The following is a 12,090-nucleotide window of genomic DNA, read 5'->3' on the forward strand; positions in this document are numbered from 1 at the left end:
CAGAACTCTGGTTCTAAATAAGATAAAGAAGTGATATCTAGTTTATTAGGGAGAATTTATAAATTCGCCACATTTCCAGCTTTATCTCCAGTCCAAACGTAGGTCCGGAGTTAAACCCCACCTCTAAATTACAACCAGCATCTCATTGGTTCTTGAAAACTCACGTCAGCGCGACGCGAATGACGAAAATTACGTATTTTCCGACTCACTGAGGAAAGGCGAAATAGCCCAGCGGCCTCCTTTTACGTCCCCCCTTGTATTTTGAAAGGGGGACTGGGACTATGGCGCGCCAATACTTAAGCAATGCCTTCTCCCTAATAAACTAGATATCCCTTCTTGATAAGATACAGAAGGAAATCTTTTAAATATGTAATAGCCTTATTTCTCCACTTTCCAACGATACTTAATACCTCATAAACATTCTCTCCATATGTTTCGTACCATACTTAATTTGGAGACTCATAACTCTGCTTCTATAATAGATACTGCGAAGTCCTTCGAGTATGTTACAGCCCTATTTCTCTCCCCCCCCCTCTTTTCCAATTAACCATATTTAATACTTAGGGCTACAGCAAACGCAACTGTAGTAAATAAGCAATATAATGTTCAAACCCTTTCTCTCCATAAATTTAACAGGGGCTTATATTATTAAAAGACCGTCAATAGAAGTTTATAAGCTTTCATTATTAACTTCACGTGATGTATTTCTTAACAAAAAAATAGAATATATTTTAAAAGGGAGGGTTTATTCGGAAATGGATTTCTTTCCAGCGCGCACAGTTTTTAAATTTTCGTTGGGAAGTTTCGCCTATAAATCAATATACGTCACGGAAATGCATGCCGGGATATTCAAATGTTATGTTAATAAAGGTCCAATATCCCCCTTTTTTTTTCTTCGGCAGTTTGAAGAAAAGATTCTTCAAACTCGTAGGAGAGAAATAAAAAAGTGTGTTGTCAAATTTTGTTTGCTGGCGAAAATTTGATTTGACATTTTTTTTTTTTTCATTTTTGTGGTGGTCTTTCAAGTAGCATAAGTACATCATAGAGGTTTCGTAAGTCTCACATTACAATCGCGCTCCATTTTCTCGTACATTTACAATTATTCTTAGAGATTAATTAAACCAACCATTCATTCCATGCATGGGTGTCTTTTTATAACGCGTGCCCTGATTGGACGAGATGCGATGCGATGGTAAGACCAGGACCAATCCCTTAGCGAAGGATATGTCCGGATGAAAGAAGAGAGAAAGAGAGAGAGAAAAAAAATAATATAAAGATGGAAATGTAATCCTAGGCATACACCGATAAAAAAACCTATCCCTTCTATTTTTCCGCTTGGCAGATCTGTCATCTATATACAGTCACCGAATAGGGAAAAGATACCGGTATATCGCTCCCTAATGGAAATGAATAAAAACTCAATCTCGTATATATATATTTTCCTGTAATTTCATAGGTTCGCTTCTCAAACCAGGGCGGGAAAAACGTATCGACCTTTCCGGTCTCTATTTCTATTTATTTTCTATACCTATTTCCCGCCAAAGATATCTTTTATTTTTTTTATCATATAGGTATTTCCCGCTAAATTATAATTATTCTGATACATCAAGCTCGTGACAGACAGCTCGCGAGTCGCGTGAATTTAATGAAAAAGGGCGCGAAATGTCTATTTTTTTTTATAATACATATTTCCCGCCAATTTATAATTTTCCTGATGCATCAAAGCGCGTGACAGCTTGCGAGGTACGTGAATTTGAATAATAATATAAAGGGTGCGGAAGGTCTGTTTTTTTCCTTCTACATTCAAACTGTCATTTTATAAAGGTATTAAGCCTAAGTCTCACTATACGGGTTTTGTTTAAATAAGGGTTTTTCTTTTGGAGCTCAGCTGCAGCTTGGATCTTCTCTTCGTCGTTTTAATTCCATTCTAGATGAGGTAGAGGCGGGTCCCCGACAGCGCGACCTTTTTCATTACATTCCCGCGTTCTTTGATTAAAAGTTCACGTTAAGCCTATCCGAGGCTTAGAAAAAGCCTTGGATTTTAATTATACTACTTTATCAGTCCAATTTTTTAAACTAATAATTCCATTTGATTTTTTTCCGAACCTTATGTAAATAAATTAACTAGAATAAATTACAAACGAATAATAATGTCTCTAAAATGTAAGTCTAATCCAACCCCAGGGATTTAAATTATATTTCAACCACTTTTAGCTTATAGAATATAAAATATTCTAACGTCCCTTAAGCCTATTTTTAGACCGAGGCTTGGAATAAGTAAATATTCCCGCCTATTGCGTGCCTAACAATATAAATTTTAACTTTGGGAAAAGGTCTTAAAGCTAAAAGCTTTCGAATTAAATAAGAATGGGAAAACGGCCCTCCTTCATCCCCTCCCCCATACGAACTTGACCGACACTATTTTATTTCTTACGAAACTTAACCTCGCGTAGTCATCCGCCCTAATGTTCCGTAAACTCCAACGCAAAAGTTTTAAAAGCTTTTCCGTAAAAGTAGAATTTTTAAAAAGCGAGTATAACGGTTTCCTTCCTTACGAGTTAAAATCGTTTCCCGCCAATTTTTCCCGCCTTTTCTAAGAGAACAAACACATTTCAATTGCAACTATAGCGTACTAACTAAGGCTGGGATTTTAATTAACAGCGTCTAAATAACTCATCTACATCTGCCAAAAACTTCGTAGGCAAGTTGATTTCGTATATAGTCTGGCTCGATTTCTCATAATGAGAAGGGTTTCACTCAATCTCCTAGAATAACCGGCTAGGAAACCCTATGGGAGGGCTGAATCGAAGCAAGCCTATTTGGATTAGTATTATTAAGACTAATAGAGTAGTAGGGACTATACAGATAGCCACGGATCCAAGATGGCCGCCACCCCAAGATGGCCGCCCTCTCCTCATCCACCAGACTCAAACCAAAACTTTTCAGACAAGTCTGGACTAGCCCGAGCTGTTAGTTTCAACCCCCATGACATCATCTTCTTAACTTAAACCAAAACTAAACCTATAGTCAACCTTGACGTCATTCCCTGGCTTGCTAACATTGGGTGTTGCCCTTTAACCACTCCAGCTTTCTGTAAGCCTAAAGTTAATAAAAACACAGATTTTAAGACATCAAATATTTACTTTTTATAAGATGTACAGATATGGGTGATAAATAAATACAGAATATATATTACAAAATAATCAACAACCAGCAAGGATAAACAAACATGTTTTAAAGAGTTCATTTTTTCACGTTGACCCTGTATCGTTATTTGACTCGGAAGTGCAATCGGCGGAGGGACGTTTGGGTTTATTTTCTAATTGTTTTCTGCTTCGCCGTTCAATTTCGTAAAGAGTTAACAAAACGTTGACTATTAACCCGTAAACAAAAAAGAAAATGAGGCACAACATATTGCGAGGGCTATGATAACAAATGATATTTAAATTGCTAGTACATGCTATATGTAACATACTAGAGAGTTAAGAGGCAGTTTTAATTGGATCCTATTTGTCACATTAGGCGGAGCGTAAGTAAAGAGATAATATCATTGGATAGGCTAATTAAGGTGGAGTTAGAAAATAAGCCTATAATTATAAGTCTGACAAGAATAACAAATATAGAAATAAAGATTTTTTAATAACAAACAATATAATATATACAATAACAAATATTTATATGAAAAACCCACCACCATTTAAAAAGATTAAACACCGGTCGACCCAAACCCCCCACTGCCGCGTGACGTCGGGGTCAAAGTCTAGAAACAACATAAAAATGTGTTACGTGCTGAAACCTAAATTAAAAAAACTTGAAAATATTTACAGCCGTTTCCACCGGTCTTAGCAATATAACCGGGGTCACTATCAATTGGGCAAGCCTATTGCCCCGCCGAATATTGTAGGCGGTGTCCCCGACGTTGGCTATGACGACTTTTATGGGTCCCCGATAGTCGGCGTCTATTATTGTTAAGAATTATTATACTTTTAAGCATTATAAAATAACTAATAAACATACCTATCGTCCCCTCGGCGACAAACAGCCCTTGGGCCGTTAAGCTGCTACGGCCAACAAGGCGGCCGTAGCTGTTCTCGGGCAGCATCACGCCTAACCCAGTCGACACGATTTTGATACCGTGAGGGTCGATTACGGTATCCACTGGACAATATAAGTCCAGTCCGGCCGACTGGGGGGTGGCGCGACGGGGAGTAAGCGCTGCCGGATGGATTTTAATCACGGGCAGGCAGGGCAAACGAGGAGCGGTAGAGAAAGACATCTTAAAGTTTTTGGGACTGGTGTTTCAGAAACAGAAGTTAAACAACTGATAACTTTCATTTTGAAACACGGGGCTTATATACAAAATTAGCGAGGTCAAATCTAATAGTGTCTAGCCAATACTTTCAAGATTTTTAAAATTTAATAAATAGCCAAAAAGTTAATTAGATATATAGGTATAAAATTACAAAATCTCTCCGAGGTCTAAGTTTTTTTTCGTATGCAAAAAAGTTGTCTAGGTGTGTTTTAAATAATTCAAACGAGATCGTGTTATATAAAAAAAAACCCTTTAGCGAAGGTTAAAAAGAAGTTACTTTGATAAATGCCTAAGGGGACAAATATTATTCGTATGCAAAAACTTGTTTAGGCGTGTTTCGAATAATTTGAATAATTCTCACGAGATCGCTTTATATAAGAAAAACAATTTATTAGTGAAGGTTAAAACTAATTACTTTGGGAGGGACGGAAATTGTTTTTTTGGCATGATTTAAATCTAAATAAATGTATATTAATATTAAACTAGAGAGGTTATTTTTTATATAGATAGATATCCTAATGTCTTCTATAATCTTTAGTACCAACTCCACAATAAAAAAATGTTTTTTAGGTCAAATTAAAAATAGCGTATCAGACATAATTATATTTTTTAAATTCTTAATAAAAAAAACCATGTCTAAGCCTGTATTCTAAAAAAAATGGCCCTGAGATTTTGGGTATAAAAGCTTGAGCATGGGTATTGGATTCTCACAATCGATCCAGCCATGAACAAGTACCAAGAGTCTCAATCTATGTTTGAATCTCCACCTTCTTCTCCTAATAATCGACAAGGATCCAGCAACGGTCAACGAACGCTGAGTCAATTTGTAAAACCCGACCCCGTTGAGATCCTCCTCGATTCTGACGACGAGGAGTTTGTCCAGGACGTGTTGCAGAAACACGTTGTCGGCGTCAACGGGGTTGAGGGGTCCTATCGCTTGAGAAGCGACGGGCAATATTTTGAAACTAAAATCCCCCCGCGAAAAGGGGATTTCTACATAGATATCAGTATATATAAATTTAAAGACATAAAAGACGCCCAGGCGGACAAACTGTGGGAGTGTAGACATAAGCGGCTAAAAAGAGTCGTTGACGCTAAAAACAAAGACGCCGTCAAACTTCTAAACGCTTTCCATCGCTTGGTGGACGACGTGAAGAACGACGCAGAAGCCGCTCAGCAGCCGCCAAGCAAAGTAAGTATCTTATTAACAATAAATTTACAAACCAAAAATTTTGTTCCAATTTTTTTTTATTTCTGATAGAGATTCAAAAAATGAGTTCGAGCAGCGGCAGCAGCGGGAGTGACTCGGAGGGTAGTGGCGGAGAGGAACACGCACAGGTAAACCGGTACTACACAATTGAGCGACAGATTGACAAAACGAGTCGCAAGTGGCATTGTAAACAAATCGATTTGCGTATAGCTTTCAAAAATCTGGAAGACATTCCAACGCGAGATTTTTTTCGAATTTTTCGAAAAATTCTCGACGAAGTTATACGCAAATTAGTAACCGAGAATCCCGGGTATAATCGGGTTCGATTTGTTTTAAGCTCCCCCGGATTGACGACCCCCGTTAATATTAAATTTATAAAAATTGACAAATTCACCAGTAAGCGAATTATGCGCACCATCTATAGAGTAACGCAATCTAGTCGGGACTTTGTCTTTAATGGCGAAGATTTTCAGTTTGATATAATTTTTCTAAACCTCGATGCAAATATAGGGACTTATTATAAATCCATAAAAAATAGAACTTTGGTTAATTTGGATTATTTCGTTAAACAAAATAACCAATTTATTTTTATGGAGAATAATGATAACCTTTGTTTTGCTCGGAGCTTAGTTTTGGGTAAAGAGCTGGCCGATCGCAATTTTTATCAACAAAATAAGCAAGGTCCGCCCTTTAACCAGAACAATTTCAAAAAACTGAAACGCGATAGCACCCTTGTGGGTAATATTGCAAAAATCTTGCACAGAAAAGCGGGAGTCCCCGAAGGTTTTGTTACTCTAGAAGATATTCAAAAATTTCAAAATTATTTAGCTCCCCATTATCGAATCGTGATAATTGATGCTGCGAATAATTTTACCATATTTTTCAAAGGCCCCCAAGCTCCTAAATTTATCTATTTATTAAAAATTGGCGACCATATCCACCCCGCGAAAACTTGGCACGGCATGATGGGGGGTTGTATCTCTTGCGATTTATGCTTAAAATCTTTTTACAAATACGAATTGTTAAAAGAGCATAAATGCCCCGAGGATACAAAACCCTATATATGTTTTCGGTGTCAAGGAGAAGCTTTTCATTTAACCAACGAGGATGTTTTAAAACGTTGCGACGAATGCCACCGCTACTTTTTCCCGGGCCCCTGCTACGAAACTCATTTACTTAATGGCACCTGCGCGAGCCAAAAACGATGTTTAGAATGTGGGCGACTGATGGGTGACGATCACGACTGCAATCCCGAATGCTCTCAGTGTAAAATAGTCCATCCGCCAGGTGAACATTTTGTTATGCCTTTGGAAACCAAAATGAAAGCCTCGCGGTTTATTTATTACGACATTGAGACTATTCTTAGAAATAATATCCACGTCCCCATTTTACTAGTTTGCGACGTAGAGACTGAAGCTGGCTTTGAAACTAAAATTTTTTACGGCGCTAATTGCGTCGAGCAATTTTTAAATTATTTATTTAGTGTCGAGCAGGTAGTTTTGACTGGACAGAAACGTAAAACGTACCAACCGCGCTTTACTAACACTCAAGTCGTAGCTCATTACGCGAAAGCTTTTGATAACTTCTTAATTCTTAACGCTTTAGTCCATAGACACGTCACCCCTGCCGTTATTTTTGACGGTAGTAAAATTCTCATGATTCATCTCGAGGGACCGCAAATTAGATTCCTCGATAGCTTTAATTACATTAGTCAACCTCTGCGTAATTTCACCAGCATGTTTAGCCTCGGCGATGTGGCGAAAGGATTCTTTCCATTTGATTTTCATACCGAAGAAAATCTTAATTACATTGGTGTCATCCCTGAAGCTTCGTACTTTAACGTAGCTCAAATGAAAGCCAATGATTATCGAGATTTTCAAGCTTGGTACGCGTCAATGGAAGGATCTATTTACAACATCAAAGAGGAGCTTATTAAATATTGCATTCAAGACGTCAAAGTCCTAAGACAAGGCGTCGAAGCTTTTAGAAAAATTTACGTAGATCTAACCAAATTAGACCCTTTTTGCTTAAAAAATATTACTTTGGCGGGTGCTCTAACCACTATTTATCTTAACAATTACTATAAACCTTACAGCATGGGTATTGTTCCTTCTAACGGCTATAACGCAAAATTTAATCACAGTCAAATTAGCTTAAAATATCTCGCTTGGGTGGAGAAAACTGAAAATATAAAATTGCGCACTGCTTTAAGCTACGGGGGCGAGTACCGCGTGGGTCGCTATTTAGTCGACGGCTATAGCGAAACTCCTCCCAAAATCTACGATTTCCACGGTTGCTACTTTCACGGTTGTCCATGCCAAAAACTCAATGCCTACAATACCCAACTCAAAGCCAGCAACAGATTTCTGTACGAGCGGACCCTAGATAGAGAGCTGTTTATTAAAGAGAAGATGGTCGGGTATGAATATACCTCGATCTTTGAGTGTCAATTTGCTAAGCTTTTAAAAGAAAACGCCGAAGCAAAGGCTTTCTGCAAAAGTTTAACTTTTCGACCTCAAATATCAGCCCGTAGCGCTCTCTATGGGGGACGAACGGAAAATTTTGTTCTTAACTGCCACGTGCAAGGTGAGGAGAAAATTTTCTACAAGGATATTATTTCTTTGTACCCGAAAGTTTGTCGCGATTGTCCGTACCCTAGCGGCCACCCCATAATCTATAGCAGAGATTTTGACAAATCGCCAGGGTGGTATTTTGGCGTTATGAGTTGTCGTCTGCTTCCCCCTCAAGATCTCCACATCCCCTTAATTCCCTTCCGCAGCGGTGGTAAATTAGCCTACGCCCTCTGTCGCACGTGTCTAGAATTGCGAGCGGAAATCTGCGATCACACTGTCAACGAAAGGGCTTTCGAATCAGTCTGGCCAACGGTTGAAGTCTATGCCGCTATGGAACATGGTTATAAACTCCTCGATATATTCGAAGTGTACCATTATCCAAAAACGGAATATTTCTTTGCCCAGTACATGACTGATTTTATCGCCCTAAAAGTGAAGAATTCCGGATTTCCCGCTCACGCTCAAACGCCTCTGCAAAAAGAGGCGTATATCGCTGATATAAACAAGAATGAAAAGCTTTCTCTGACCGTGGCGGATATTCAATCAAATCCTTCCCTGCGTAATATCGCTAAAATTAATTTAAATTCTCTTTGGGGTCGCATGGCTCTGAATACGGGAAAGATTCGCAGCATCTTTATCAACAATTATTACGAATTGATACGATACGCGAGCGATTACACTCTGGAATTAGTCGACTTACGGCCAGTTACGGAGTCGATCGCTCTCTTATCGTACAAAGCCAAAAGCGATTACGTTTCGGACTACAAACTGGGGTCGGCCATTGTGGGGAGCTTCGTCTCGTGCTACGGGCGACTCGAATTGAACAAGATGCTGCTTCAATTAGACCGCGCAGCCTTGTATTGTGACACCGACTCGATAATCTACCGCCATCTACCGGGAAAGTTTGACATTCCAACTGGCAATCATATTGGTTGCTGGGCGGACGAACTCGGCGGTGATTATATAACTTCCTTTTGTAGTACCGGTGCCAAAAGTTACTCGTTTCGCACTAGCAAAGGAAAAGAAGTCAAGAAAATTAAAGGGTTGACGTTAAATCGAGAAAATCTTGAAAAACTTGACTTTGAAACCTTTGAAAGTGTAGCGATGAATCCGGAAAAGGAAGTTACAGTCAATGTCCCTTTTAATTTTAAACGGGATAAATACAAGCTGCAGCTAGAGGCCGTTAAAATTACCAAAAGATTTCGCCAAACCTCGAATAAGAGATTGTTGAACGCCGATTTGACAACCAGTCGACCCTACGGTTTCAAAGAGGCAACACCCGCTTCAACATCTCTCTCGCATGAATTACGAGGCTAGGCGAAGACATACTTTTGAGGGCTTGTGGGAATCTTGCGTTCCTATCGAAGCCCTGGCCAAAGACGGTTTCTATCTTGCAGATGTAGAAACACAGACGACGCGCTGCGCCTTTTGCGGCATCGCCTTGTACCAGTGGCGTTGCACGGACCATCCATCGAGGGAACATCGGAAACACAGCCCATCGTGTCCGATGGTTTCCAAAAAACCGTGCAACAACAAACCACTGCGTCAGGGGTTTCCCGAATTCCCGACCAGCGAGGGCGAGGATGTTTGCGAGCCTCTAATCCAAACATGCTCAGCCATCAACAAAGAGCGGTCGGGAAACGAAAAAGTGCGCGTGCGCATAAATCCGTCGTGTTTTCTTCTGTAGTGCGTGTGTACCAACTACCCTCCGAGTCTCGCGTCAACTTTAACCTCCTCAACGTGCAACGCTTCCGCCAGCGTTGTCTGGAATTAGAAGAGAAACTTTTTAAAAAAACAATTACTTCATAGGGGATTTTTTTTTTTTTGGGTAAAAGGGTTTCGTTTATATTGTTTAAATATTTTTTAATTTGTGTTTATTAAGGGTCTTTGGGTTTTGGGTTAATTGTATTTTTGATTATATATATATAAACTGTCAATTAAAATAAAAATGTTTATTAATCAAGATGAATCCAACCGAGTCAGTCTCGCATTCTTTAAAGTTCCAAACACCCGCCCAGTTTCTAATCGTGGGGCCAACGCAAGCGGGGAAGAGTTTTCTTTTAAGTAACTTATTGCAAAATCATCAGCTTATGTTTGACCCACCGCATAAAAAGGTTATTTATTGCTACGCCGCCTGGCAGCCAAACTATGAAAAATTGAAACAATTGATTCCGGGAATTCAATTTATTCAAGGCTTGCCACCCGCTGAGCCGGATTTCTGGGAAACTCATCGCGACTCCTACTTGATACTAGACGACTTAGCTAGCCAATTATTTAAACAAGCTCATATTGCCGATTTGGTGTGCGTGACGTCGCATCATTTAGGGTATACGGTTATTATTATTACTCAACAACTGTTTCCCAAGGGTAGCCAATCGCGGATAATTTCTCAAAACTCTTCCTATTTTATAATAATGAAAAATCCTCGAGATGTCGCCTCTATTAGATATTTAGCGCAACAAATAAGTCCAGATAACCCGAAGCGTATTACGGAGGCGTACAGACTAGCCACTAGAGAACCCTATAGCTATTTGTTAATTGATTTAAAACAAGAAACTCCGGAAAATTTACGATTAAGGTCGCGAGTTCTACCTCACGAATCACCTATGTATGTCTATGTCGATTAAATTTAATTGTCATTTGAATAATGGCCCCACGCGTTAAACGTCGATCAGCAAAACGCTCCCGGCTCGTCGTAGCGCGTCCCTCGACCAAGTTTGCCAAATTTGTCCCTTATTTACAGAGTTTGCGTCAAACTAGCTGTAAACAACGGCGAACCCTCTTAAACAATAGTAGTGCGCCTCAATTAAAGAGCATTCAGACAATTTGTAAGAATTTAAAGGGAGGGGGTATTTTTTTGAGTAAAGACCGCAAGAAAAAGCTAGCAAAGTACAAGAAAATTATTAGACAACTCGGATCAAGTACCTTGTCGCAGAAAAGCAAAAAAAAGCTGTTGTTGCAGCAATCAGGTGGTTTTCTTACGACGTTGCTTGCCGCAATCTTGCCTTCGATTGTCCAAGCCATAGCTGCTAAACTATGAAACAAATGGTTCTTGTGCCCGCTAGCGCAGTAACTTCAACAGCTGCCCAAGAGCACTCGGCTTTGGACCGAGAGATTGAGGATATTTTAAAATCGCCATTGAATGCCTACGATAAATTATATAAATATTTAGACGCTTTTAAGAAATATTTAAGTATCGAGAAACAAATTCCTTTACCTAAATTTGAGGTCGTAACACAGGCAATGTCTAATGTCCCCACGCCGCCATTACCGGTCACCCCTAAAATGCCCCCGCGAAAAAAACAATTGTCATGGCCGAGCTATGCCACGTCATCACCGACAACAAGCGCTTCGGGCAGTTCTTTTACTACGCCTAAACGAGCCGAGCCTCGGCAAAAGGTTTTCAAAAGCGAAACGGCTGCGGGGACACCAACACCAGAAGATTTTTACCAACAATTTGGGCCGACCTATGTTGGAGATATGGTGAAACGGCAAGCCGAAGTTCTTGCAAATCATTTGCAAACCACATTTTTCACGCCAAAAAGAGAGCTAGAAGAAGGAGCTGTCGGTTATGCAAATCGTGACGACGATTTACAAGAGGAAATTGTCGATGAACAAGAGAATTTAGCGGAGGAAAACGGGGACAATTTAACGGACTTGGAAAACTTGTTTGAGACGGCCTCCGCTAAACAGAAAAACAAGAAAAAAAAGAAAAAACCTCGGAAAAAGAAAGACGAACTCCAAAACTTAGGACCGCTGGTTCCATCTAACGAGAGGAGAAAGAGGCATAATAAATGGCGCGATATTGATTAATAAAAAAAATGTAATATTTAGACAAATAAAAAATTGTTTTATTGCGAACAATATCTGTGTACATGTTTTTTTAAATGTAAAGATAAATATAATAAAGCGACATAGTCGTTAAGTTTAAGATTCTGGTCATAGATGGCGTCTAATATCGTCTTTCTAGCTACGCCCTTACAGCGGAGTGATAG

The 12,090-nt window shown here is 39.4% G+C and overlaps 2 protein-coding genes and 1 long non-coding RNA gene across 3 annotated transcripts in view; 1 reads left to right on the forward strand and 2 right to left on the reverse strand.

The window, feature by feature from the left end:
• Positions 1-12,090, reverse strand: part of LOC149673710 (uncharacterized) — a 49,737-nt gene that overhangs the window by 9,601 nt on the left and 28,046 nt on the right. The gene's annotated exons all lie outside the window — the stretch shown is intronic.
• Positions 1-12,090, forward strand: part of amon (prohormone processing protease amontillado) — a 43,143-nt gene that overhangs the window by 2,338 nt on the left and 28,715 nt on the right. The gene's annotated exons all lie outside the window — the stretch shown is intronic.
• LOC149673712 (uncharacterized) lies at positions 2,933-4,814 on the reverse strand. Its single transcript, XM_089839373.1, has 2 exons — positions 4,018-4,814; positions 2,933-3,959 (listed from the first exon to the last, which is right to left on the reverse strand). Exons 1-2 carry the CDS (start codon positions 4,274-4,276, stop codon positions 3,802-3,804), a joined length of 417 nt encoding a protein of 138 aa, XP_089695499.1. The 5' UTR covers positions 4,277-4,814; the 3' UTR covers positions 2,933-3,801.

The sequence above is a fragment of the Phalangium opilio genome, unplaced genomic scaffold (assembly GCF_054372755.1).
Source record: "Phalangium opilio isolate 3A_F unplaced genomic scaffold, DU_Popi_V2 ptg000048l_1, whole genome shotgun sequence".
Taxonomy (NCBI): Eukaryota; Metazoa; Arthropoda; class Arachnida; order Opiliones; family Phalangiidae; genus Phalangium; species Phalangium opilio.

Coding starts and splice junctions, on each gene's coding strand:
- LOC149673712 (XM_089839373.1), bottom strand. CDS start 4,276: ATGTCTTTCTCTACCGCTCCTCGTTTGCCCTGCCTGCCCGTGATTAAA. Junction 3,960..4,017: donor TGTCGCCGAGGGGACGATAG/GTATGTTTATTA, acceptor TAACAATAATAG/ACGCCGACTATCGGGGACCC.